The sequence below is a fragment of the Glycine max genome, chromosome 13, assembly GCF_000004515.6.
Source record: "Glycine max cultivar Williams 82 chromosome 13, Glycine_max_v4.0, whole genome shotgun sequence".
NCBI lineage: Eukaryota > Viridiplantae > Streptophyta > Magnoliopsida > Fabales > Fabaceae > Glycine > Glycine max.
Window position 1 is genome coordinate 26240945 of NC_038249.2, and position 25779 is coordinate 26266723.

At 34.1% G+C, this 25779-nt stretch overlaps 2 protein-coding genes across 4 annotated transcripts in view; both read left to right on the forward strand.

Annotated features, from left to right (window-relative positions):
- The window catches only part of LOC100790948 (protein ABSCISIC ACID-INSENSITIVE 5), an 8601-nt gene extending 3875 nt beyond the window's left edge, over positions 1 to 4726 (forward strand). The window contains exons 2-6 of one of the 2 annotated variants that reach the window (XM_041008151.1): positions 688 to 789; positions 1504 to 2701; positions 3761 to 3832; positions 3949 to 3978; positions 4279 to 4726. In XM_041008151.1, coding sequence (XP_040864085.1) covers positions 701 to 789; positions 1504 to 2701; positions 3761 to 3832; positions 3949 to 3978; positions 4279 to 4374 — 1485 coding nt within the window. In that variant the 5' untranslated portion in view covers positions 688 to 700 and the 3' untranslated portion in view covers positions 4375 to 4726. The remainder of the gene's footprint in view (positions 1 to 687; positions 790 to 1503; positions 2702 to 3760; positions 3833 to 3948; positions 3979 to 4278) is intronic. The other variant, XM_041008152.1, reaches the window with a different exon arrangement.
- Positions 4727 to 17139: 12413 nt separating this feature from the next.
- Positions 17140 to 24022, forward strand: LOC100791477 (cell division protein FtsZ homolog 2-1, chloroplastic). Of its 2 annotated transcripts, none has more exons than XM_006594152.3 (8): positions 17140 to 17285; positions 17852 to 18626; positions 19369 to 19668; positions 20521 to 20611; positions 21401 to 21525; positions 22377 to 22469; positions 23453 to 23518; positions 23598 to 24022. In XM_006594152.3, the coding sequence occupies exons 2-8, from the start codon at positions 17976 to 17978 to the stop codon at positions 23730 to 23732; spliced, it is 1461 nt and encodes a 486-aa protein (XP_006594215.1). In that variant the 5' UTR covers positions 17140 to 17285; positions 17852 to 17975; the 3' UTR covers positions 23733 to 24022. The 2 variants fall into 2 exon arrangements, with proteins under 2 accessions (XP_006594215.1, XP_003541462.2); XM_003541414.4 differs by having other exon boundaries at positions 17858 to 18626.
- Positions 24023 to 25779: the final 1757 nt, after the last annotated feature.

The following is a 25779-nucleotide window of genomic DNA, read 5'->3' on the forward strand; positions in this document are numbered from 1 at the left end:
TAAACAATTGAGATTCTTTTGTTAGTAATTTAACCCCAATTTAATATAAAATGTTGTTTATGAAAGGAGTCATTTTTAAGAATTAATTGAGATCAAATTGAAATTAGGTCTTTATATGCAAAAGAGATAAAGTTTAAGGATTGATTGAAATAAAATTAAAGTTTATGGTCTCTATTTGCAAAAGAGATAAAGTTTAGGGTGTCTTGTAAAAAAGATAAAGTTTAAGGTACTTAAATACTCTTTTTTATTACTTGATTATTAATCGTTGATTTTGTGACTCGCTCACCAGGATGCAGTGCAGTTTTGATGGTTCATAGTAGTATTTAGCTATAAAATATAAATTAGGGTCAATTTGGATTAGCTTATTTAGAATTAATTCTAAAAAAGAAAAATAAGAAGAAAAAGATGTGATGAATTTTTTCGATTTTCACCCACTAATCATTAAACTTTACATTAGCTAATCATAGTAGTATTTTTTTTCCTACAAGTGTTTTTAGAGAAACTTATTTAAATAAGTCTTTAAGGTGTTATTTGTTTATGAGAAAATATATTATATACTGATAGAATAATTTATACTCTTATTTAAATACAACTTATACTATGCATACGACAAATTTACTAATCTTTATGATAAGTTATATGAACATTAATTTGTGATTGAAATAAAATTATTTTACAACATTGTAGGATTGTCACTATAATGGCATTGGCGTTAGTGATAGACATAAGAAATGGAGTCTCTAGTTCTCGCGCAACATCCACAAGCGAGAATGGTGCCGTTGTCTTGAAGTAGCATCACTGGCTATACACACGTTTCAGTCAACTTGATTGTGCTATTTGTATTTATATCTAGACTCTAGTAATACAATGACAAAATAAGAATCACAAAAATAAAAATAAAAAAAGCTGGTAGGGTTTTTCTCTTACTAACTTGTGTTCTTACATTTCAACAAAATTGTGTATGGTTTGTCATAAAGCTAAAGGCAGGGTGAATGACTAAAAAGAAAAGGCGAAAAATAGTGGAATCGATCTCTAATTTATTTGTAACCATAAAACTAAAATAAAATATATTAAATTATCTTCACAGTTTACTTAAAAAAAAAGAGTAATGTTAAACACTACAATATATTTTATAATTTAATGAATTTATTGTTTCTTTTTATTTCTCTCTGTTACATTATGTGTATTTTATTCCACAATTCTCTCTCTTCTATATAGGAATTTTATGGTATACTTAATAAAGAAAATAAAGAGAATATACTGGTATCATACAAGAAAAGGGTAGATTTGTAGATATCCAAATATAGTTAATAAAAATAGTGTTTAACTCCGTTGACTTTGTGGGAAAAATTGAATGACACAGAGAATCTACTGCTTCCATCACAAGAAAGATCACCATCATAATAACGTTATATATTATTATCTTTTCTCCCTTACTCATCTTTTGACCTTTCACAAACAACACTTAAGAGGTTGTGTTTGACTTGGCATCTTAATTTGCAGCAAAAAAGAAAAGGAGAGAAATCAAGAAGAACATATGGTGGTGCCTGAGTCTGAGATGAATTCCCAAAACGAGGTCGAATCGCCGCTACAATTGGAGCAGCAGCAACAACAACACAACAACAAGAACGATCCATTTTCATCACTGGGAAGACAATCTTCTTCGATATACTCCCTCACCCTTGACGAGTTCCAGCACACGCTATGGGAGAGTGGCAAGAACTTCGGGTCCATGAACATGGACGAGTTCCTCAGCAGCATATGGAGTGCAGAAGAGAATCAAGTTTTGAACAATTCCGTCTCTAACAACAACAACAACATGAACAACTTGTCTTTAGAAGCTTTGACAGAGAAAGGGGTGATAAGGAAGCAACCAAGCCTTCCTCGGCAAGGTTCTCTAACACTTCCTGCACCCTTGTGTAGGAAAACAGTGGACGAGGTTTGGTCTGAGATACACAAAGGACAACAATCTCAGCAACAACAACAGCAACAGCAAAACAATAACACTAACAACAATTGTGGCGGTGGTAGTAATAATAATAATGTGCAGAATACCGAATCTGCCCCTCGCCAACCTACCTTTGGAGAGATGACTTTGGAGGATTTCTTGGTTAAAGCTGGGGTAGTTAGGGAACAAGGTGGAATGGCTGCAATGCCTGCCATGCCTGCTCAAGCTTCAGCACATCAACATATGCAGCAGTATGGCATGTATGCAAATAACAACCCTACAATGGGGGCTTCTTTTGTCGGTAGGCCGGTAATGGGGATGGCGGGTGGCGTCGATGTCGGTGGCGGTGGTGGTGGGAATGTGGTTGCACCGCCTTACCAGGCTGTGCCTCAGGGTGGTGTTGGTGGTGCAATTGGGGATTCTTCTGGGTATGCTGGAAATGGAAAGAGGGATGTTGGGTATCCACCGGCGGCGGTGCCGCCACCGGGGGTTTGCTTTGGAGGGAGGGTGTTGAATGGTGGCGGTGGCTATGCGGCAGTGAGTAACATGGGAATGGTGGCGCCAGTGAGCCCGGTTTCACCGGAGGGGATTGGAACCGGCGAAAACTCTGGTGGTCAGTTCGGGATGGACATTAGTGTATTGAGAGGGAGAAAGAGGGTGTTGGATGGTCCTGTGGAGAAGGTGGTAGAGAGAAGGCAGAGGAGGATGATCAAGAACAGAGAATCAGCAGCCAGATCTAGAGCAAGAAAACAGGTAGACATACCTTGTTGATTAATTTCACAAACTGCACTAGTTATGAAGCTAGATGTCTTATTAATTATTCATCTTGTGAACTATACTTGTGTTGTTTATCTGGTTCTTAGAGATTACTGTGTAATGTGCATTGCTTAATGTAAATACATGTCATACATATATCCATTCTTTACAATATTTAATCTTATAAGCCATTACAATAGCCACTGGGATAGGTTTTGTTATTTTCCCCATAAATTAAGCAAAGGTAACGTGATTAACTTTTCTTTATAGGACTGATATTAAAATCAACTACTAATTTTGCCACAAGATCTGGTTGGAATTTTGATTCTGATAGAATGAGGATTATTTTTTCTTAAGTAGCTTGGTCTGTGAAGATGTTAAATTGTCAATAAGATTGTTCTGTAGTGCATTTTGTTGGCTGCCACATGCCTAGGTGCATTGTGGTTTTCAGTTGGAGGGTTCCCCCATAACTGATAATTTGGTGGCAGGCAAAACAGTTAGCATCAAATTAATTATGACAGAATTTTTTTAATTACACTACTCTTTACATCTCCTTTATTGATAAACTCTTTCCTCCTTCATTGACCAAAGAGAGGGTGTAAAGGGGTAGGATAAAAAGATGTGAGAATAGCCTTTTTTTTATTATTAATGATAAACTGTTTACCAGTGATTGGGGGAAAAGGTAAAGAAAAGGTGCATAAGTAGGGATCACCACCACGAAAGATAAGTAGGGATAACTTTTGAGAATTCTTGTCCTTAGAAAACTTCCTAAAAATTTTTAACAAAATGAGTGAAATTGCACTACAGGGGTAACAAATTTTAAACTTTTAAAAAACAAAATGCTTGCTTGTTAATTCAGGCTATATTAAGTATAAACCATTGGATGCAAATGGGGTGGGGAGAATGGAAGAGAAAGGAATGGCCAAGATTAAATAAATATTGTAAGAAATTTGTATGTATTTCGCCTAGATTTCATAATATGTAAATATTTGACAATTATTGTTGTTAATGACATTCCTTTGCCTGACATAACCTTTTCTAATTTTGCCTTGGCAGGCATACACTGTTGAATTAGAAGCAGAATTAAACCAATTGAAAGAAGAGAACGGGCAACTTAAACTAGCTCTGGTATGCCTACTAATTTAATTAACAATTTGATCAATATTGTTGAATGTTTATTTTTTTCTTTACTGTATTAATTATGGTAATTCCATATCTAACCTGGATCATGCTTCTATCTTTAGGCTGATCTTGAGAGGAGAAGAAAGCAACAGGTAACTAATTAACATGCTTATTCAATTGCAAACCTTTATTTATTTTCAGATTTAGGTAAACTAGATTTTAATGTTATCCTTTCAATTCCCATAACCATATATATAAGAACAATTCAATATGAGAACCACATTTTTAATATTAATATCGGCTATGCATGCACGGACCGCAAGCAAATTGCAAATATTAATTAGCATGGTGCAGAATTTGGTTAGTTATTTTATTTTCCATGAGGATATATTATGTGAAAACTTATAATTTCCTTTTAATAAATTCTGATCTTCTCTTATCACCTTGTGCAGTGTTTGGAGGAAGTGAACGGGAGAGTTCAAACCAACGCTCAGAAGGCCAAAAAGAAATTGAGATCATTGAGAAAGACCCTAAGTTGCCCTTTATGAGTCAACTAAAGGATCTACATGTGTAACCAGTGACAGTTCTTAATTAGATTTTAGTACATAGAGGAGTTGGCTGTGGTGCATCTTCTTGTGTTTTTGCATGAACAACACTCCATGATGCAAAGCAAGAAGGAAGCAAGACATAGAAAAAACTGAGACTAATGTCAAAGCCAACTAAGGCGAACAAGAACACAATTGCTAAAGCAAGTTCGTGGCCAATCAAGGATTAGATGACTGTTTTTCAAATGAGTGACTAGTTAGTGAAATATAGTAAATATATATAGTTTGTTTGTATTATTGATGACATTTTCAATGTCAAATAAATAAATCTTAGTTGCCTGTATGGCTGTATTAATATTGTAGTTTTATTGTGCAAATATATATATATATATATATATATATATATATATATATATATATATATATATATATATATATATATAAAGCAATATGTAAGTTAATAATCATCATTCATCAATGGCCCTTTACGTATTTATGTTGATGAAATCAACTAAATGGCGTGAACAGGTAGAAGCTTATTGCTAATTACTGAAACCGCCTGCATGTTGGTGAAATAAAGTAAACTGGAAAACCAAAAACTAATATTCTTCACTTAAACAATCTTACCAAATTACTGTAATGCTTTAACTTTATCTTGCCGCGATCATTGCTTGGTTTATGTAACTATGATCACTATCAGCACGGTAGCACCAACGTCCCCACCATTACCATCACAACTAGGCGGACCACTACCACTATTATTGTAATTCACCATAGAGGCTATCGTTGTAACTATGCTTATATTTATAAAACGTGAAAATTATAAACATGTATTCAACAATATCATGTGAAAACTAACACACACACATATATATATATATATATATATATATATAAAAGATACAATTCAATTCCATATATAGTTAAATACAATTTAGCCCTCACATTATAGGTATCATACAGTACATAGAAGAAGTATAAGTAATATTAGTTTGTAATGGGGAGTGAGAGAGACATAGAAGATTGACAGGAGGGACGAGGGGAGAAAAAGAGACGATGGTTATAGGGAGACTAGCTATGGAAAAGGGATACAGAGAGAGAAGATTGACATGAGGGACCAGGGGAGAAAGAGAGACAACGGTTATAGGGAGACTAGCCATGGAAGAGAAGTATGCTCATTTTACTTTACTCACATCTTGAAAGACCTCCAAGAACATGAGCTAAGGAATGTATTCATACGTTGAGGCAAGGTGGTTGATGTTTTCATCTCGAAAAGACTTAACAAGCTTGGCCTTAGGTATGACTTTGTTAAGTTCAGAGAGGTGGAAAAACCTAGAGTTTTGGAAGGAAGAGTTGACAAGATTTGCATTGGCAACATGAAGCTCATTGCAAATCTAGCCAAGTATAAGAAAAGGGGTGAGGGTTGTGTGAAAGATTCCAAATACTTTTCTGGGGGTCAAAGAACAAAGGTGGTCTTGTCGGAAATATATCAGAGAAAGCGAAGAAAAGGTGTTTCCTATGCACAAGAAGTGTAACATAAGGAGGGTGAGCCTGTCAAGTATGGGAAGGGGATTGGGTGTGGTGTGGGTGCGATAGGGGATGGGGATGCATCATGTAATGAGGACAAGGAGGAAGTAGGTACAATGTTTGGGGAATTGTGTCAAGTAAGGGTGTTCTTATACGAGGATCATATTAAAAAATACTCAGTTGATAGGGGTTGTCGAGGTGGATAGGCAATGTAATGCTTGCTTGGGCAAGAGGTCAATCAGGCCCAACTAAATGAGCCCAATTTTGTAAGGGATGTGGTTGAAAATCAGATAAGTGAAGGGATTGGAGAGAGTGGAGGGTATGATACTTGGGCCTAAGATGTTAACATTTTGGCCCAAGTTAATGAGGCAAAATTTGGAAGGGAGGTGTTAGATAACTAAACTATAAAAGGAGGTGTAGTAGCATTTTGGGAAGAGATTTCACATGGGCCAAATTCTAAGGACGAGTCCCTAAGGGGAGATCCTTCACTTGGACCTATTTCATGTATTCGGGTCTTTGAGGAAGCACATCAGATGCCGAAGGAACCTTCACAGTCGAAAGAGCATTGACTCGACCCCTAACTAATCACCTCTCAGAGATCCTTGTGGAGTTTTATGGATAGGGATCTGATTTCTAAAGAGGAGGGAAATGACAGTTTCATGTCTAGCCAGAGGGAAGGTATCAGTAAACGTCACAAATGCAATTACAGTAGATCCTTTTCCATTATCATGAGATCTAAGCAGAAGCAAAAAAGATTGGCATTGTGGCAGAGTGTGAATGTCTCGGTGGTGGGTGTGGCTTGTCTTGCACCGCTTCAGAATACATCTAAGGTGTTGTGGTAGAGTGCGGGCAGTTGGGATTTGGTTTCCTCCCCCTTACAAGCCAATGTCGTACATCTGGGGTGTTGTGGATGAATGACAACTATCATGAAGTGACAAATCTGTGGGAGTTTGGTATGGCAATGGGAGCATCATATAGGGGTGTGATGCCTTAGTGGTTCAAAGGTTCTTTACTTTGGAATAAAGGGATAATGATCATTTCAAGGAGGCATAGGGACAAGGAGCAGAAGGGACATCTGTGGTGGACCCATGATTATTTTGTCTTACAATATCAAAGGGATACATGGGAAAGGGAAAGGTAGAAGGATTCAAAGGTTGGTAACTGAAGAGGGTGTTGAATTCATTTGCTTGTAGGAAATGAAAATGGGGGAATGCATGGAACAAATGGGCTCATTCTGGGATGATTTTGATTTTGAATGTAGAAGTGTTCCTTCAGATAATTTGGCAGGGGAGCTCATGTGTGTTTGGGGTAAAAGGAATTTTTAGGTATCTGACTTGTTTTCTAGAGCAGGATACCTTGGCTTCAGAGGAAGATGGAAAGAAAAGTGGGAGTCTAGGGTGATTGTCAATATTTCCTACTCGTGTCAGATGGAAAGGAAGAAGCAACTTTGGGGGGAGCTTTAGCAGTTAAAAACATAGTTTTTAGACAATTGGTGCCTTGCAAGGGACTTCAATGTTGTTAGGAAACCAGTTGGGAGAAGATGGGAAACAAGATTGTGGACATCAAGTAAATCAGAAATGGAGAATTCAACACTTTTATTGACTCCATGGAACTTCTGGAGATTCCACTTGCAAGAAGAATATATATGTGGTTCAAAAGTGGTGGATCAACTTGTAGCAAGCTTGACATGTTTCTACTCTCACCTGAATGGCTAAATCTCATACCTGATGATATGCAAGTTGTGCTGAACCATGATGTTTTCACCACTGCCTAATCATTATGAGGGAGTCTAAATTGGATTGGGGTCCAAAACCTTTATGTTCCCTCAATGGGTGGGTGTCAGTGAAAGGGTTTGATGATTTTGTGAAAGAAAAGTATTCCTTAATGTAGATTTAAGCTTAGGGAGTGTTTGTATTTAAGGAAAAATTTAAGAGGCTGAAAGTGGATCTTAAAGAGTTGAGCAGTTTGAACTATAATGATCTTGAAGTATGATGTATTGATTTAAAGGCTAAGATGGTTAAGTCGGATACTAAAGCATAACAACATGATAAAGGTTAAAAAGGAGAAACAGTAGGTGAGTACTAGAAATGGTCTAATTGTTTGGAATTATTGCTAGTGTTAGAAGTTAAGGATTTATTCACTCAAGGAAGAAGACTCGAATACAAAGTTTTTTCACACCATGGTGAATTGGCGAAGGAAAATCAAAACCATCCATGGACTCGAGCTGGATGGGAGGTGGGTATAAGATCCGATTGAAGTTAAAAATGGAGTCAAACAATTTTTTTCAAGAGCATTTCTCACAGCCAGAGGAGCTGAGACTAGGGTTGGAAGGGGTTCGGTTCGATTCACTTAACGAGGAAAATAATAACCATCTCATTGCTCCTTTTATAGAGGATGAAATCAAGGAAGAAGTATGGGCATGCACAACAAACAAATGTCTAGGTCTCAACAGATTTAATTTTTGTTTCATAAAACACTTCTGGGAATTACTCAAGGTTGATATAGTAAGGGTGGTGATGGAAAAATTTCCTTTACACGGAAGATTTTGGAAGAGTGTTAATGCCTCGTTTATATCATTGATCCCAAAGAAGAAGGTGTTAGAGTCGTTGGGAGATTACAAACCAATTTCTCTTATAAGATGCATGTACAAAATTATTGTAGAGGTGTTGTCAATAAGTATAAAAAAAGGTAGTGCACAAGGTGATAGATGAATCTCAATCTGTGTTTGTGGAAGGGCGAAACATGCTTGATAGCGTTCTTATGGCTAATGAAATCATCAACGATGTTAAATCAACAAGGAAGTCATTTTAGTCTTTAAGGCCGACTTCGAGAAAGCCTGGGATGTCGTTGGTTAGAGATTTTTATTCTATATGATGCATAGAATGAGATTTTCTCCTATATGGATTTAGTAGGTGAAAGAATGTTTGGAATCCTTAATGATTTATATGCTTGTTAATGGAAGTATGACAAAGGAATTCAAGGCAAAGAGGTTGAGGCAAGGTGACCTTTTTGCGCCATTCCTATTTTTGGTGGTGGCAGAAGGACTAGAAGGTTTAGTGCGGTAAGCAGTCAAGAAACATATGCTAATAGGTGTCGTACTAGGGGAGAAACAATTGCACATTGTGATACAACAATTTGCAAATGATACCATGGATTTCTTGCTACCATCTATGGATAATGTGTTGGTATTAAAGAGCGCTTTAAGGTGTTATGAGGTGGCATTTGAACTAACAGTGAACTTTCACAAGAGTCGATTGGCAGGTATCAGAGTAGAAGGAGATTTGGTAGCAAGATTCACAAGGCTACTCAACTGTGCTACAATGGTGTTACCTTTTACGTTTCTAAGTATATTGGTTGGGGCTGATCCACGTATGGATGCAACATGGATATTAATCCTTGAAAATCTTAGGAAGAAGTTGACTCCTTTGAAGTAGAAACACTTATAACTGGGAGGCAAAGTTTGTCTTCTAAATTCTTTTATTTATGACATTCCCCTTTTTTATATGTCATTTTTCAGAATGCCAAGATGTGTGGATACTTCTATCAAGAACTTGCAAAGGACGTTTTTGTTGAAAGAAGGTGTGGGTGAGAGGAAAACATCATGGATTTGCTGGGACTCGGTTTGTCTTCCCAAGGATAGGGGTGGCCTAGGTGTAAAAGATGTTGAGTGCTTTAACAAAGTGTTGGTGGGGAAGTAGTGATGGAGAATGATGTTGGAAAAAAGGGCATTGTGGATAAGAGTGCTTTGAGCTTTGTATGGTGATAACACTCAAAAGGCTCATTATGGTGGAAGGATCTTGTAAGGTTAAGAGAGGGTGGCCAGGATAATGGGTGGTTCAATGAAGGGCTCAAGAGAGTTGTGGAGGGTGGGGGGTGGGGAAGACACTTTGTTTTGGAAGGAGGCCTAGCTAGGGGAGGAGAGTCTGTGCTATAAATATTTTTGACTTTTTTCTATATATGATCGACAATTGTCGTGCATAGATTACATGGGAATATGGAGGGGTGAAGTTTAGGAATGGAGGTTCAATTGGAGAAGAATATATTTGGAATGGGAGAAACCGATGATGGAGTCATTCATGAATCTTATTCAATTGGTAGCACCAAGGAAGGAATCCATAGTGGGTGGAAATGAAGGGATAGTTCAATCGAGGAGGAGGGGGGGGGGTACACAATTAGAGAGGCTTATTATTCGTTGCAATCACTAAGCGTTCACCCATAGACACCTCTATTGCATATTCGGATGGCGTTTGGTTGGGAATAGGATACAAACAAGGGACAAGATGCGGAAGAAGAATATTTTGAAGACAAATCAAAATTTGTAGTGCCCATTATGCCAAGAGGAACATGAGATGCCTTCATATCTTATTTTCTCATGTAAAATCATATATCAGGTATGGTTGCATTGTTACACATGGATAGGGGGTTAGCTTGCTTTGCCACAAACATGTTGTAAGCATTTTTGGCAGCATTTTGGAGCTATTCCTAGAGAGCAAGTGAGGAAGTTATGGGTGATTATACATCTTGCTACAATCTTGTCCTTGTGGTTACATGGGAACGAAGTTGTCTTTAAAGACCAACAACCTTGTGGTCATGAGGTGATGAAGAGGATTATGTTGCGATTGTGGATATGGATAAAAGCAAAAAACCCAGGAGCACACTTCTCTTACCATGACTAGAAAATTCAACCATTGTTATGTTTAAAAACTCTGGTATGAACGTATCAAATTTGGGGCAACCTTATCACATGCTAACCTGCTAAGGATAATGGGCTTGGAAAGGCATGGGTGCTATAGATGCTAAATTTGTTATTAACAACTTTTCATGAACTAGTATTTGTAATGTGTACCTTTCTATATGTCTTACTACTTGTGATGACCAATAATACTATTTTCACTTTGCCTTCCAAAAAGAAAATGCATAGAGTACATAAAACATCAATGTAACTAAACTACATATTTCGTAATAAGGCTCTAAGCTCCATCGACATGTGTCATACTTTGTTTCTTGAAAATAATGAACTTAAAGGGGTGAGCCTTAATATCTAAAGTTATACTAATTCTATCAAGTTACTTTTTTTCTTGTTTGAAAGTTAAGACAATTATCTACAACTTCTAAGACAAGGAATTATTAATGGGAGGTGGAAGGTAGAATAAGTGGTTATCCTAATCTAAGAATTATGAGATAGCCCCAAGGTAGTGGAAAAGGTATAATTGTCCTTGTTTATTATAAAATAGGAAGTGTAGAAGCAAGCTTCATGATGATGAATCAAGATTGATTCAAGAAGTTTTGATGATAACAAAGATAATGACAAAAAGCTCAAAGTCAAATCACTTCATGATAACAAAGATGATGACATTCAAGAATGCGTTCAAGATTGAATCAAGAACACTTCAAGGATCAAGAGGAAATTTGATTTCAAGAATCAAGTTTCAAGATTCAAGTTTCAAGAATCAAGAATAGACAAGTTGAAGATTCAAGAATCAAGAAAAGACTCAATCAAGATAAGTACTAAAAAGGTTTTCAAAACATTGAGTAGCACATGAATTTTTCACAAAACCTATTACCAAAGAGTTTTTACTCTCTGGTAATCGATAACCAGTTTATTGTAATCGATTACCAATAGCAAAATGGTTTTCAAAAATCTTTCAACTGAATTTACAACGTCAATTGATTTCAAAATGTTGTAATCGATTACAATGATTTGATAATCGATTACCAGTGTGTTTGAACGTTGAAATTCAAATTAAATTGTGAAGAGTCACATCCTTTCACAAAAAGCTTTGTGTAATCGATTATAATGATTTGGTAATCGATTACCAGTGATAAGTTCTGAACAAAAATCAAAAGATGTAACTCTTCCAATGGTTTTTAAGCTTTTCTAAAAGTTATAACTTTTCCAATGGCTTTTTAAGTTTTTTTAAAGGTTATAACTCTTCTAATGGTTTTCTTGACTAGACTTGAAGAGTCTATAAAAGCAAGACTTTGATTTGCATTTCATTCATTCATTCTTTTGACAACAAACTTTTCTAATTGATTTCTGCATCTCTTTGAACTTCTTCTTCTTCTTCCTTTGCCAAAAGCTTTCCAAAGTTTTCTGGTTTTCCAAACCTTGAAAACAAAACTGTGCTATTCATCTTTTTCATTCCCTTCTCCCTTTTCCATAAAGAATTCGTCAAGGACTAACCGCCTGAATTCTTTTTGTGTCTCTCTTCTCCCTTTTCCAAAAGAACGAAGGACTAACCACCTAAATTCTTTTGTGTCTCCCTTCTCTCTTGTCAAAGAATTCAATAAGACACAGTCTGAGAATTCTTTTGATTCTTCCCTTTCCCATAAACAAAAGATTTCAAAGGACTAACCGCCTGAGAATTCTTTTGTTTCCCCCTTCACAAAGTTTCGAAGGACTAACCGCCTGAGAACTTTGTCTTAACACATTGGAGGATACATCCTTTGTGGTACAAGTAGAGGGTACATCTACTTGGGTTGTTGATTGAGAACAAGAGAGGGTACATCTCTTGTGGATCAGTTCTAGTGAAGGGTACATCCACTAGGTTGTTCAAAGAGAACAAGGAAGGGTACATCCCTTGTGGATCTTTGCTTGTAAAAGGATTTTTACAAGGTTGAAAAGAAATCTCAAGGACCACAGGTCGCTTGGGGACTGGATGTAGGCACAGGTTGTTGCCGAACTAGTATAAATCTCTTGTGTTTGTCTTCTTCTTCCCTACTCTTTTAATTTCCGCTGTGCACTTTAATTATCGCTTTTACTTTTGGTTAAGTTTCTATCTCTGTTCTTTATTTTCTTAACATTATAGTAAAAGCCTAAGAAGGGTAATTTTTAATTAGTAAAGGTCTAGTAATAATTAATTCAACCCCCCCTTCTTAATTATTCCGAGGCCACTTGATCCAACAGAAAGCAATGATGGAACAAAGGATTAGATAATTACCTTAACAAGATTATGGTGGCAGAGGAAGATGTGAAATCACAACCTCATTTTGGCTTTGAAGGGATGGAATCAATGAAGCTAGGATGGAATGATTTGTGAAGTAATTTCCCCCAGTTTTGGCTTAAAGGGTGAAGTTTGAGGAAGAGACAATGATAAAAGGGATTTCCCAAATCTAGACTTGATAAGGTGAACTAAAGATACTAGAGAGGAAGTGGATTGCCTTATTTTTGCTTTTTTGTCTTCTTTGAATGATTCCAATGAATGCGGGATGATATTTAGTAATTATTGATGTGTAAGAGAATTTTCCCTAGCATTTGCCTTAATGAGATCTTTAGATGGACAAGTCTTATGACCATTGATTTTATTCTTTTCTTCATTCTTTTTTTAGTGAAATTGTATTAACTATAATGGACGAATCAAGTTATTTTATCTTAGGATTAAAACTCAACAAAATAAAAGAGTAGTCAATTTTTTAATTAGCATGGATTTTATTGGGCTTATGGCGAGATTAATGGATAAAATGTTATGAAATAAAGGATATATAAGGCCCAACTAAGTGTTTACAGGTTTATTCAAAACAAGGATCTCTAGCATAATGTCATATTTAGTCCTTTATTTTGTGTCTCAAATATCATTATTCAATTATTTTTGTTTTTCTTTTACATTTCCTTTTCTTATTACTTTGATGAGATCATGAGTTTGTTAGATGATGCACGTTACCCCGTAATGTAGGAATGATCCTTGTTTGGGGTAATTTGAAAGATTTTTTTGTTAAGTTTTAGGCTTAAATGGGTAACATGGGATTTTTTTTGGGGGGGGGGGGGGGGGTAAAGAAAAATGGTCATACATAATTTTAAATCATGATAACTTGTTTTCAAAAATTTAATCCTAAGGTAAATTTTGATAAATTACATGCTACTTTTTCTCTTTTATTTTTGATGTCCTAATATTTGCTTAGATTGTCTTTACGTATTTTTAGTTTAATGGACTTTCTCTTTTTAAATTTAAAAGTTTTTGTTTTGTTCAAAAGGCTAGCTGGGGGAAATTTTGGACAAACAAGTGAATAAACACCTAAAACACAATAAATGTGTCCCAGTGTAAAGATTTCAAATTCTCATTATTTTTCCAAAACCTCTTGATTAGAAATCATTCATAAAAGTTCTCAAGTATCATTACAAGAACAACCCCCTTTGGAACAATTCAGGTGGAAAAGGAAGTGTAAAAGATGGAGGTGAATTGAGACAAAGTGTGGAAGTATAAATTGTTGATAAACTAATGAATTATTGTTAAGTGCACATGACCAACTTTGTAAAAGAATGTACTTGTTATTATATCAACAGTTACATCTCTAGTAAGTCGCATCCATACTTAAGGTGGAAAACAATTTTGTTAAGATATATTTAGTGTCCAACGCACTATCATATCAACCACGTTCACTTATTGTGAAAACTAGTGTTTACATATTGAGTTGTTCTTAGTTATGACTACTAGACTTCATATCACTCATACACTTATCTTATATCCTCACAAGTGACATCCAACAAGGTACTAAAGAACTATGTTAGCCACAAAGGGAAGTGTATGATCTCATTTTTTGAATTTTAGTTTTATTTCTCTTTATTTGAATTGTTAACATTCGAAATTTCACAAAATGACAAAATAGAAGAGAATATAACATATATGTAAATTATTCCTCAAAGGTCACCTTCATTGTGAAGGAAGAGCACATGCAATTGTTTGTACCTTTATTCTTATCCTCGTCATTCAAATTGTGTCACGTGTTTTGCCTCATACTATGAGAGAATGGTCATATCAAGGCTCAACACTGATCTCGTAACGAATCATTCACTGAAGTCTATAAAAGGCATTTTTTACTCCAAAAATGGGCATTAAAAAAATTATTCAAGTGAAAAACAAGCACAAGTTCCCTAAAGTGAAACTCTACAATTTTTAGTAGACGATATACTCTGCACCTAAACATTTTTACTTTTTGCTACACAAAGATATATGTAATTGAACTTAAATGTTTATTCACTCTTTGAGTGTTGTTGAATCATTGTTTTCATTCAAACTTTTGTTTGTGAAAGTCAAAAGAAGTGACTTAGTTTTAAACAATACTTGGGAGGTCTTAGATTCAGGAGGAATCTAAGAGTATGCCATGAATGACAAGACAAAATACTTGTTTGTAATCAAGTTTTGATTAGTAGAATCCTTTATAGTTGCGTAAAGGAGTACTGGACGTAGCTGTGTTTAAGTGAACCAGTATAAATCAAGTGTTTATATGTCTCTCTAAAGTGATTTTATTAAGTATTCTTTTAAGCTTATCTTGACATCGTTTCTCACCAAGTGTTTACCTAAAAAACCTTTGTGAAAATCTTGTTTCTTTATTACTAGATAACTAAAGTTGTTTTTCATCAAACTTGTTTTTCTTATCACTAGATGACTCCATTGTACTTATTCTTTTAGTCTGGTGATAGAAGTTTCTATTTGCAAAAAAGTTATTATCTTTTATTAACACATTATTATTCAACCCTCCTTATAGTGTGATTGTTGATATTTCAAGAAGACTAGTCTCTCACAACATAGTAAACCAAGATTCAAATCTCCATCAAGAGAGGTGTCCATATCATTTAGTGTCTGATCGTACCTCAAATAAAATTAAAAAATCTAACTGAAAATGCTAGTCTTCCACAATGTGATAAACCAAGATTCGAATTTTCATTTGAAGAGGTACTCATATAATTTACTATCCGATCGTACCTTAAATAAGATTATCTCCGAAGTAGAAGACATGTAAAAAAAATAATTTTTGTTGGAAAAAATGCATTTGCTATGTCACTCTTCCTATAAAAAAAATGTTTTCTTTGTAATAAACATTTTTAATTAAATAATTTCTTCTTGATAAATTTTTTCCACTTTTAATTGCTGAAAATCACTTTTAATGTTAACATCACTAATAAATTAATTATCCAAACTCTACTATTGTCTCCGACCTCCCCCGTTTACTATCTTCCAAAAAAATCTTCAGTCCCACGTTTCTTTCTGTCTCGTAGTACCGCACCATGGAATAGTTGGCTAGGGTCTGGATTCCTCTAATCCATTGTATGAATTGAACCTAATTCTGACTGTTACTTGAAATTGGAACCCATTGGTCCATTCTATTTGTATAGAATCGAAATTGAGTTTGACTAATTTTGGTCCTCATTAATTCTAATTCCTTACTCTCAATGTTAGTTTTTATTTATTTATTTTATAATTTTAGATTTTATGTTTTCAAAATTCATAATTTTTATTTATTTATTTTATAATTTTAGATTTTATGTTTTCAAAATTCATAATTTTTATTTAATTTTAAATTATGCATACACTTTTTTATATTTTAATTAATTAAATTATTTCTTGATTATATCTTAGATGAATGTGTTAGTTTTAGTATTTAATTATCAAATAAAAAACATATGTAATATTAAAATCTGAATTGAAATTATCAATTTTTTTAAATATAAGGATTAAAATTGTAAAAACAAAAAACAAAAAAAAACTAAAGTTATAAATAATTTTTTTTAAAGAAATCAAAGTTGTAATTTCATGATATCTAATTCAGAGGTAGGACATATTCTAGTCCATTCAATGTCCATTCATATCCCCAAATACTTTCATCATTTATCTCACCGCATAGTTCTTGTTAGGGTCATCAAATGAACAACCTCGAACAAATTGGGGTTAGGATACCAAGAAAACAAACTAGTGTTGGTTTGATGCAATTGCACATATAAATTTATACTGTTTTAAAAATATTTTGGATAAAAAAAAGATTTCATTTACTTCTGTTTTTTTAATAAAATATCACTCATTTTTTTAAAAAAGTAGTATGTTTATTTAGCTTCATTAAAAAAAATTCTAATTATTTAATTTGAGTAGCTTTTTAAAAAATTTAAAATTATATTTAACTTTTTAAATTAAAAAAGTATTTTTTTTATAATTGTAACCATACAATTTATTTTTACTTTCCACAAAATCTCTACAAAATAAATAATTTTTTCGTATAAGAATACTTTGATTTTTTAACTAATATTCTATAAATACACAATAGCATTTAATTTCTTGGAATAAAAAAACGTATAAAGATGAAAATGTAGTGCAAATAAGTGAATAACACAATTTTTTAGTTGATAATTAATTTTGATTGATTTTTTTTTTCAGAAATAAAATTGTCTGCCGTAAAAAAAATTGTGTTCTTTTATATAGAAAAAGACACAATTTTATTTCTTAAAAATAAAATTTTTAATGAAAACGAATTATCAACAGAAAAGGGGCAAAGGCCAAGGTTGTTGCTGCTTAGTGGTTGGTTAACTCTGTAAACCCAAATGCTATTGATTCCACCATTTCCATTCACCACCCAAATGCTCTTCACAGTTTCCCAATTTCTCTCTTCAACTTTCTCAGGTCTCTATCTCTCTCTCTCTCATACCATGATTCTGCTTTTTGTTATCTTCAATTATGCTGTCTGTTCTTTTCTGTATCGTTTGCCACTCTCTTCTTCATTACAATTTTATGCATTTGCTCTTATCTTCAAAACATCGCACTGAGCTTGCACATTGTTGGTTTTATGATTCCAAGTAATTAGCTTTACTATGTGTTAATTCATGTTGTTATGAGTGACGTGTTAGTGTAAGGGTGTGTTCAGGGTATTTTGAAAATTCATTTTTATATGTAACTAAGCAAGGTTACAGGGTGAAGGGTGGTGCAAGATAAATGGCAGAGTAGAATTGAGGGAGAGCTTGAAAAAGATGAAAACAGGAGAAAATGGGAAAACATCTCCCAGATGTTTCTGTTTTTTTGGTTTTTAAAACACTTGTTTTGGAAATAATTTTTACAAATTAATAGGTTTTGGATGGGAAATTGATTGCGTAGTAGTGTGGAATTATTTTGGAAAACAATTTTTTAAAACTAAAAAATTAGAAGGGAATGAAACAGGTCCTAACATTTCTGTTTTTATTTTTATTTTTTAGGAACAGGTATTCGAAGAAAGAATTCTGGGTGAATTGAAAGTTTGGATCTTTTAAGCCTTTAAATTTCCTCTATACATTTACCTACATATCCCAACTTTGAAGTTTGGATACAGTAATAATCAAAATGGCCACTTGTGTGTCAACAATTTTTGCACCATCTAATACTAGAAATTCCGCAAGGGTGCTTTCTGTTGGAGGAACAAATCTCACTTGGAATTATCCTGGGAGAGCTTGTTTTACGAAAATGTATGACCGCAGGAATGGGTTTTCTGGTGGCATCCAGATGTCGGGTTTACTTCAAGTTAAGTGTTCAGCCAATTCGCACAGTGTAAGTCCATATAATAATAGCCAAGGTCCTTTTCTAGATTTACATCCTGAGGTGTCAATGCTTAGAGGAGAAGCGAGCAGTACAGTGAACAGCCCTAGAAAGGATAGCTCAGGTGGGGATTTATCTGAGAGCCTGGGAACTACATCTAGTCAAAGTGATTACAATGAAGCAAAGATCAAAGTTATTGGTGTTGGAGGTGGTGGGTCAAATGCAGTCAATCGCATGATAGAGAGCGAAATGCATGGCGTGGAGTTTTGGATTGTTAATACTGATGTTCAAGCCATGAGAATGTCACCTGTCTATCCTGAGAACCGTTTGCAAATTGGTCAAGAGCTTACACGAGGTCTTGGTGCTGGTGGTAACCCTGAGACTGGAATGAATGCTGCGAAAGAAAGCAAAGAATCAATAGAAGAGGCAGTCTATGGAGCCGATATGGTCTTTGTTACTGTAGGTTCATGTACTTTTATCCAATTATATCTTCTGCAAATTTAATCATGATTTTGCATTATGGATTATCTTTTTAGTACTGGTCTAAATGTTACACCATTAGACATGATTTACATGCTCCATTATAATATCGAAATGTGTCAATCAAGGACCAACTCTCGGAAATGCTTAACCTGTTAAGTGAGGGTTCATGAGTGATTTTTATATCTAACGAGTCCTATCATCTGAGAGTTCTTTGAGCTTGAAGCGGTGCAGCTAGGATTGAACTCCTAACAACTTCTCATAAGAGGGACTGACTCTCTTAAAAGCTTAAGATGCTGAGTGAAGACAAATGATTTTTGTATCTAATTTGTTTACAAGCTAATAGCTCATAATATAATAGGACCACGATAGTTAAAGGAAAAAGGGCACTCTAAAAAATTGTTTTTATTATAATGTTGAAGTTAATTTAGCTTGGTACACGATGAGATCAAGTACAAATTTGGTTTATTGTGATATTTCTCTTAACTCTTAAGAGATGGGAGGGACATAAATTATTAAAAAGTATAAAATGAAAGTATTTACTATTCTGATTTTAGATGATTAGTTCCCATTTGAGATAAGGAATCAGCAGTTCTTGATGTTTGAAATCTTCAAATATGTAAAATTTTCAAAATCTGGAACAGGCTTACTTGTAGTTCTTTTAAATTGTATTTTATTGGTATATTTTACTAAACTTGGAAATTGAAATTAACTTTTTCAGGCTGGAATGGGTGGGGGAACTGGCACAGGTGGTGCTCCAATTATTGCTAGTATTGCAAAGTCAATGGGTATACTGACGGTTGGTATTGTCACCACCCCCTTCTCGTTTGAAGGGAGAAAGAGAGCTATTCAAGCCCAAGAAGGAATTACAGCCTTAAGAGATAATGTTGACACACTTATAGTTATTCCAAATGACAAGCTACTAACAGCAGTTTCTCAATCTACCCCTGTAACTGAAGCATTCAATCTGGCTGATGATATTCTTCGACAGGGTGTTCGTGGCATATCTGATATTATTACGGTATGAATTATTGTTAATGATGTTTGAACATTAACACATGCATTCCTGTTTTCTTTCAGTTTATCTTCTCCCGATCAAAATTTGATTGTAAAGGAGTAAAAGCCAAAGGATAAAAAAAAAGGGAACCTTACAACCTTAAAGTATGTTGTACTGACTTTATCAGTTTTGTAATCTTGAAGGCATGATTACAACACGGGAAACGGATATGATACAACAAGGACATGAAAATGATAAATTTTAAAAATCACAATATATTACACGACTATAATACAACATCTAAAAATTAACATAAAACACTTGCCTTAATGAGAGAAGCAATGTTTTAATGACCAGCACAAATCATTCTAGACATAATAAAATTATACAATTTATCTAATTATTGTGATACTTTCAACTGTGTGGGTATAAATTTTAAAAAAATAGAAGTTAAAAAAAAAAGTAAAATTTACCTTGTTTGTGATAATCTGACATGGGTATCTGACATGAATGTCTGACATGGATACATGTTTGACATGACTAATATTCTGAAGTATTTGTGTTTCCTTGTTTGTGATAGTCTGTTCTTGCCCAATGCATAAGGTTACAGGGCACTAAGTTGTTTGACATGTTGATTTAAAATTGTCAGAACCCATATAATCTTGTTACCATTAGTTTTGTTCTGTTTTTTTAGCATGAAATCATGTATTTTGTTTATCAATATCAATTTTCAATACCTGTGGACAAAACATACACTGGCCATCCTACTAGTAGGATATTCTGATTATGTGTATTGATTCATTGCCAATGGTTTAAAATTGGTGATATCTTTCTGTAAAATCATTAATGCTCATTGCTTTTACTAATTTATTGCAGATACCAGGGTTGGTGAATGTAGATTTTGCTGATGTTCGAGCTATAATGGCCAATGCAGGTTCTTCACTAATGGGGATAGGAACTGCAACTGGTATGTATGGAAACTGCAATGTAGCTTCCAATTCTTGATCTTCTATTTGATTCATAATTATGCAATGATTGGAATGCGAAGAAGCTCTTGATCCTCTGTTTTGCTTACAAAAAGATGTATAATGTGTAGAGGGTAGTGCGAATATGTGATACTCAAACTATATATGTTCGACGGTTGTACATATTGGCTTATCATCATGCATGTCCAAAAGGAAAGGATTTGTACAAATGAAGTGATTTTTGGGGCATGGCTGGCATTGCATTATAACTATTTTTTGTATACCCAACAAAGCAATACGAAGGGTGTAAGCATATGATACAAAATACTATGCCAGTGATCCAATTTTTACTAGTAAGGTCAAGTACTAGTGTTGTATTACGAGCCAAAGCCCACTAATACAAGTACTAGTATATATTACCAACCCTAAATAACTAAGGATATAAACCAGAAAACAATTCCTTAGGTTGCTTCCTCATTTATATGACCAATTGATTTCACTGTATATTCTATGATAACACTAGTATATTCTGAAGATATGTTAATATATTCGGAAGTACTCTGAACTCTCAAGATATTCCTAACATTATGCTGTTATGGTTAACAGAATACAATTCTTTTACCTCTTCTACACCACTTTCTGTTTTTCTTTTTGTAATATTAAATTGTAAATGTATTGCCTTTTTATTGCTCCTTACTGTCATTTTCTTGGCCCAGAATTTTGAGGGCATTCTAATTTTTGAGCTACATATATCATTGAAATTTATCATGTGGCTTCTTTTTGTGTTTAAGGGAAATCAAGGGCAAGAGATGCTGCATTAAATGCCATCCAGTCACCTTTACTGGATATTGGTATAGAGAGGGCTACTGGAATTGTTTGGAACATAACTGGTGGGACTGATCTGACCTTGTTTGAGGTGACTACCTATCCCTTTGGCTCTTAAGTATTTCTGTTGTGCCCATAATTTTTTTCCCTTCTGTTTATTATTATTATTGGCTTCCTTTTTTCCTCTGCTCCTTTAGAATTTGCATCATCTAAGGACTAAGGCAAATTACTAGCGTAGAGCTGTCACATGGGCTGGCCTGGCTGGCCAAAGTGTGGAAAGCAGGTCAGCTCAGCCTTGCACGAATTTCTTACAGGCAACTTTTTTTTTTTGGCCCAACCTGGTCTGTTTGCCTGTCAGGCCGGCTAAATTGGCTCATTTTTTGGCTTAAATTTGCATGAATTTTAAAAGAAAAATAAATGGATAAAGGAAATAATAATACCGGGTCAAATATGAATTTTTCGGGCATAAATTTCACTGGCCCATCTAGCCCACCAGGCCAGACCAACTTGGCCCAGTTGCTTTTGAGCCTCTAATTTGATAGCATGGTCTGGTCCAATGACAGCTCTGTTATTAGGACCTTCATGATACTCGAATGTAAATACATTTTCTGACAGTGCCGTATTTGTTGGCATGGTGTCTTGTGTAATTTACTCTGTGATTTGTCAGTTTCCCATGGATATGATATTTATTTGAGAGAGCAAAATCTGATGCTTATAAATTCCATTGTTAAAAGACAATCAAGCTATCTTGTTACTGTAATTCCATAGTTTTGCTTTTCCATTAAGCATTTTGTGAACTTGAATTTTTAGTTGAGCTAATACTTTGTTTGAGGAATACTTGGCCTTCATGATAAGCTATCTATTGAATTCATCATGCTCTTGCTGGCTACTATATATGGTACCCCTTTTGTATGTTATGGCTTTTAATATAATCATTTACAGGTAAACACGGCAGCAGAGGTTATATATGACCTCGTGGACCCTACTGCTAATTTAATATTTGGAGCAGTAATAGATCCATCACTCAGTGGTCAAGTAAGTTAAACTATGTAAATCTGTATCATTAATTATATGAAGTTGTAAATAATATGCAGTGATTCCACCAGAAATGAATTGCACCACATACCCCACTCTCGTGTAATGTGTATAACTAGAAGAAGGAGATATACTGCCATTGTTCCTTAATATTAAAGTCAGTATGATGTAACGGGCATGTGATAACCATTAGTAATTCATGACTGTAGAAAAGATTTTACGATAAGTTCTCTTTGCAAGTGATAGAGACTAGTTAGCAATCAATTTGAATTTCTAAAATATTAGTATAATCCTTTCATTGTTTTGGGTTAATTTCGCCAAGTGAAGGATCATTAGCTTTAAAAAAGTCACCCAACACAATTGACCTCAAATATTAATTATTTAGTCCTCAAAGGAAATAACTAAATGTCCTACTTTCACATTGTGGACCACAAAATCTGAGTACTATTAGGTGAAAAGAACTAAAATTAATATATTGCTTGTGTATAAGTGGGCCAAGTTTAAACTACCATGTTAAATACATTAAATAAGAATAGTGCTTCTCTTTCAGTAAGAGGTTAGAGAATAATAAAGTTCAATATATGCTTTATTCTCCTAACATAATTGTTAATATGTTAGATGATAGTGGTAGAAAAGATTAATAAATTTGGGTTGTTCTGGACACATTAATAGTCATAATATGGAACAGAATGGACTTTTATTCAAGATAACTATTTGCTTGAACTGTATGTAAGACTTTAATTTTACAATATGTACATACCAGTATCATTTTGCTGAATTTGAGATTCTGTCCTTTGCAAGTCAATTTCTTCAACTCAAATGCTCATTTCTTATTACAAGTTAATGGTAGTGATCTTTCTTTATTTATGGTGAACTTGTCCAGTGATTATTTGTGTTGCTGGCATTTGGGTTGAGTGTTAGTTTAATTATTTGGACATATAATATGATCATTATGGTGAACCATGAAATTTGGTTTCATACAGGTGAGCATAACATTGATTGCAACTGGGTTCAAGCGTCAAGAGGAGAGCCAAGGGAGGCCTCTGCAGGTAAGGATCATCTCTTCCAACTACTCTGTTTCTGTCATGCATATGGCATACTGTAATTCTGGTTTTGTTCTGATCACAGGTCAGTCAACTCACTCAAGCGGATACAACCTATGGCACCAACCGGCGGTCTTCCTCTTTCGCTGATGGTGGTTTGTTTGAGATACCAGAATTCCTAAAGAAGAAAGGAGGAGGTTCACGCTATCCAAGGGCGTAATACTCTTCATCCTAATTTCTTTGATCCCTTGCATTTCTTCACCTTTGGATATACATAGCATTGGTCTAGTTCTTAGGTCCCTGTCTTGCCCTTTTTTGGATTTTAGTCAGAGTAGTGAATACAGTTTGTTCATGAAAGTTGATTACTTTCCACTGTCCAGTCTTGTGCGCCTAACTGGAGGTATTGCAGCATGGATGCTTTTCTTGGCATATTTGAATAAGTTTGTTAGCTTGTACAGAGAATATTTCAGTAATGCTGAGAGCTTGTTATAGAAAATTCATTATTGTTGATTTGTTGTGCATCAAGGTAATTATATTCTGCTATATTTTCTTTCTTGTAAATAATACCGAATGGTATCATTTGTAACATGTATATAATATAGGGGTTCAATTTAAATAGAGAAATGTTAATATTTAGTCTCTAAAAAAATCATCTTCTTTTGGTTCCTTAATTATGATAACAGGAACCACACTAGCCACATTTCTATAAATGAGAGAAGCCGATTTATTTAGGGACTAAAAGCAAACATTGAAAATAGGTTTGGTTTAACCATTTCCAAAAACAAAATTTATAAATTATTTCTAACAAAAAGATAAAAAGATTAATTTATGTTAATAAGTTAATTATTATCAACATAGTAAAAAACAAATATAACTTTATATTAAATATAATTAATAAATTGTACATAACCTTAATCCAATTTAAAATTTTAAAATTAAAAACATTTGTAATGAACTTCAAAATTGGGGAAGTGGTTGTGTTCAAGGTTGTCGAATAACCATGGGCATGGGGCGGGGTACATTAAAGGTCATGCAGTGTAAAAAGCTTAAGTCTGTTGTGTTTGCTTAGTTCGCCATCAAGGTGCTGGTGTTAAGCGAGAACAATCCAAGGTTGTCTAATCTCGAGACCTTAGGTCTTATAGTTCTCATGTGTGATGACAAAAACAATGTGTTTAAGATTACATGAGTGTCACGTTTTCACTCTTTATTTTCATTTTACAAGAAAACACACAAAATGATAATCTGTTGTTTTCAATATTTTCAAAAACTTAGTCTATCTTCTAAATTTGAAAATGAAAATGTTAAATCAAATATGTTTTTTTCTCTTATTTTTTATTTTTAATAAGAATGAAATAAAATAAATCTAAACATGCTCCACCTTAGTTTCTCATTATATGTTTGGTTGGAAGGGAAAAAAACGAGATAGGATGAAACAAGAGAAATAGAGAAACTAAAATAAATAAATAAATATGAATGTTTGATTTAATTAAGAGAAATAAAAAAGAAATAGAGAAGAAAAAAAACATAAGAATATGAATAAAAAAATTAATTAATTAAAACGATTGATTACTGAAGCAGTTGTGTGTGTACTGTGCAGCACATAATTGATTTTTGCAAGTGTATATTGATTATTGTTTTAAAAATAATCGATTATTGAATATTCGAAATCAGATACGTATGAAATTCAATTTTTATAACTAATGATAATTAATTATAAACAAAATTAATTGATTATTTTTTGCAAGAAATGTGTTCCACTGATTATTTTTTTCCAGAAATGTTATTTTTGTGCCCTTTTGAAGAGAAATAAAAAAATATGTGGGATTCACATGTTTTATTTTTTCTTCCTCCTTATTTCAAGTTACCAAACGATCATAATTTCTAACCTTCATGCTGTTTTATCATTTTCCCTTCTCTCCCCAATCCATGCCACCAAACGGACCATAGGTGAGAGAATAAAGAGCATCCTGGATCTATAAAGCTCTCATCATGATAGGGTTCGGGGAAGGGTCAAATCCGTTATGGTTATACTATAGGCAGCCTTATATTCTATTTTTTAGAGACTGATTTCACAAATTGAACCAATAACCTAATCACACAGTAGCACCTCTAACTATTGCGCCGGTGTTTCCTTTCTCAATAAATGAGAAAATATTTTGAATAAACATAAAATAAAAAGCATAACCTCACTTGGATACTGGTCATTTCTCCTTTTAAAGTTCTTTAAGGTTCAAAACCTGCAGTATTGCATAAGTTTGATCGCTTGA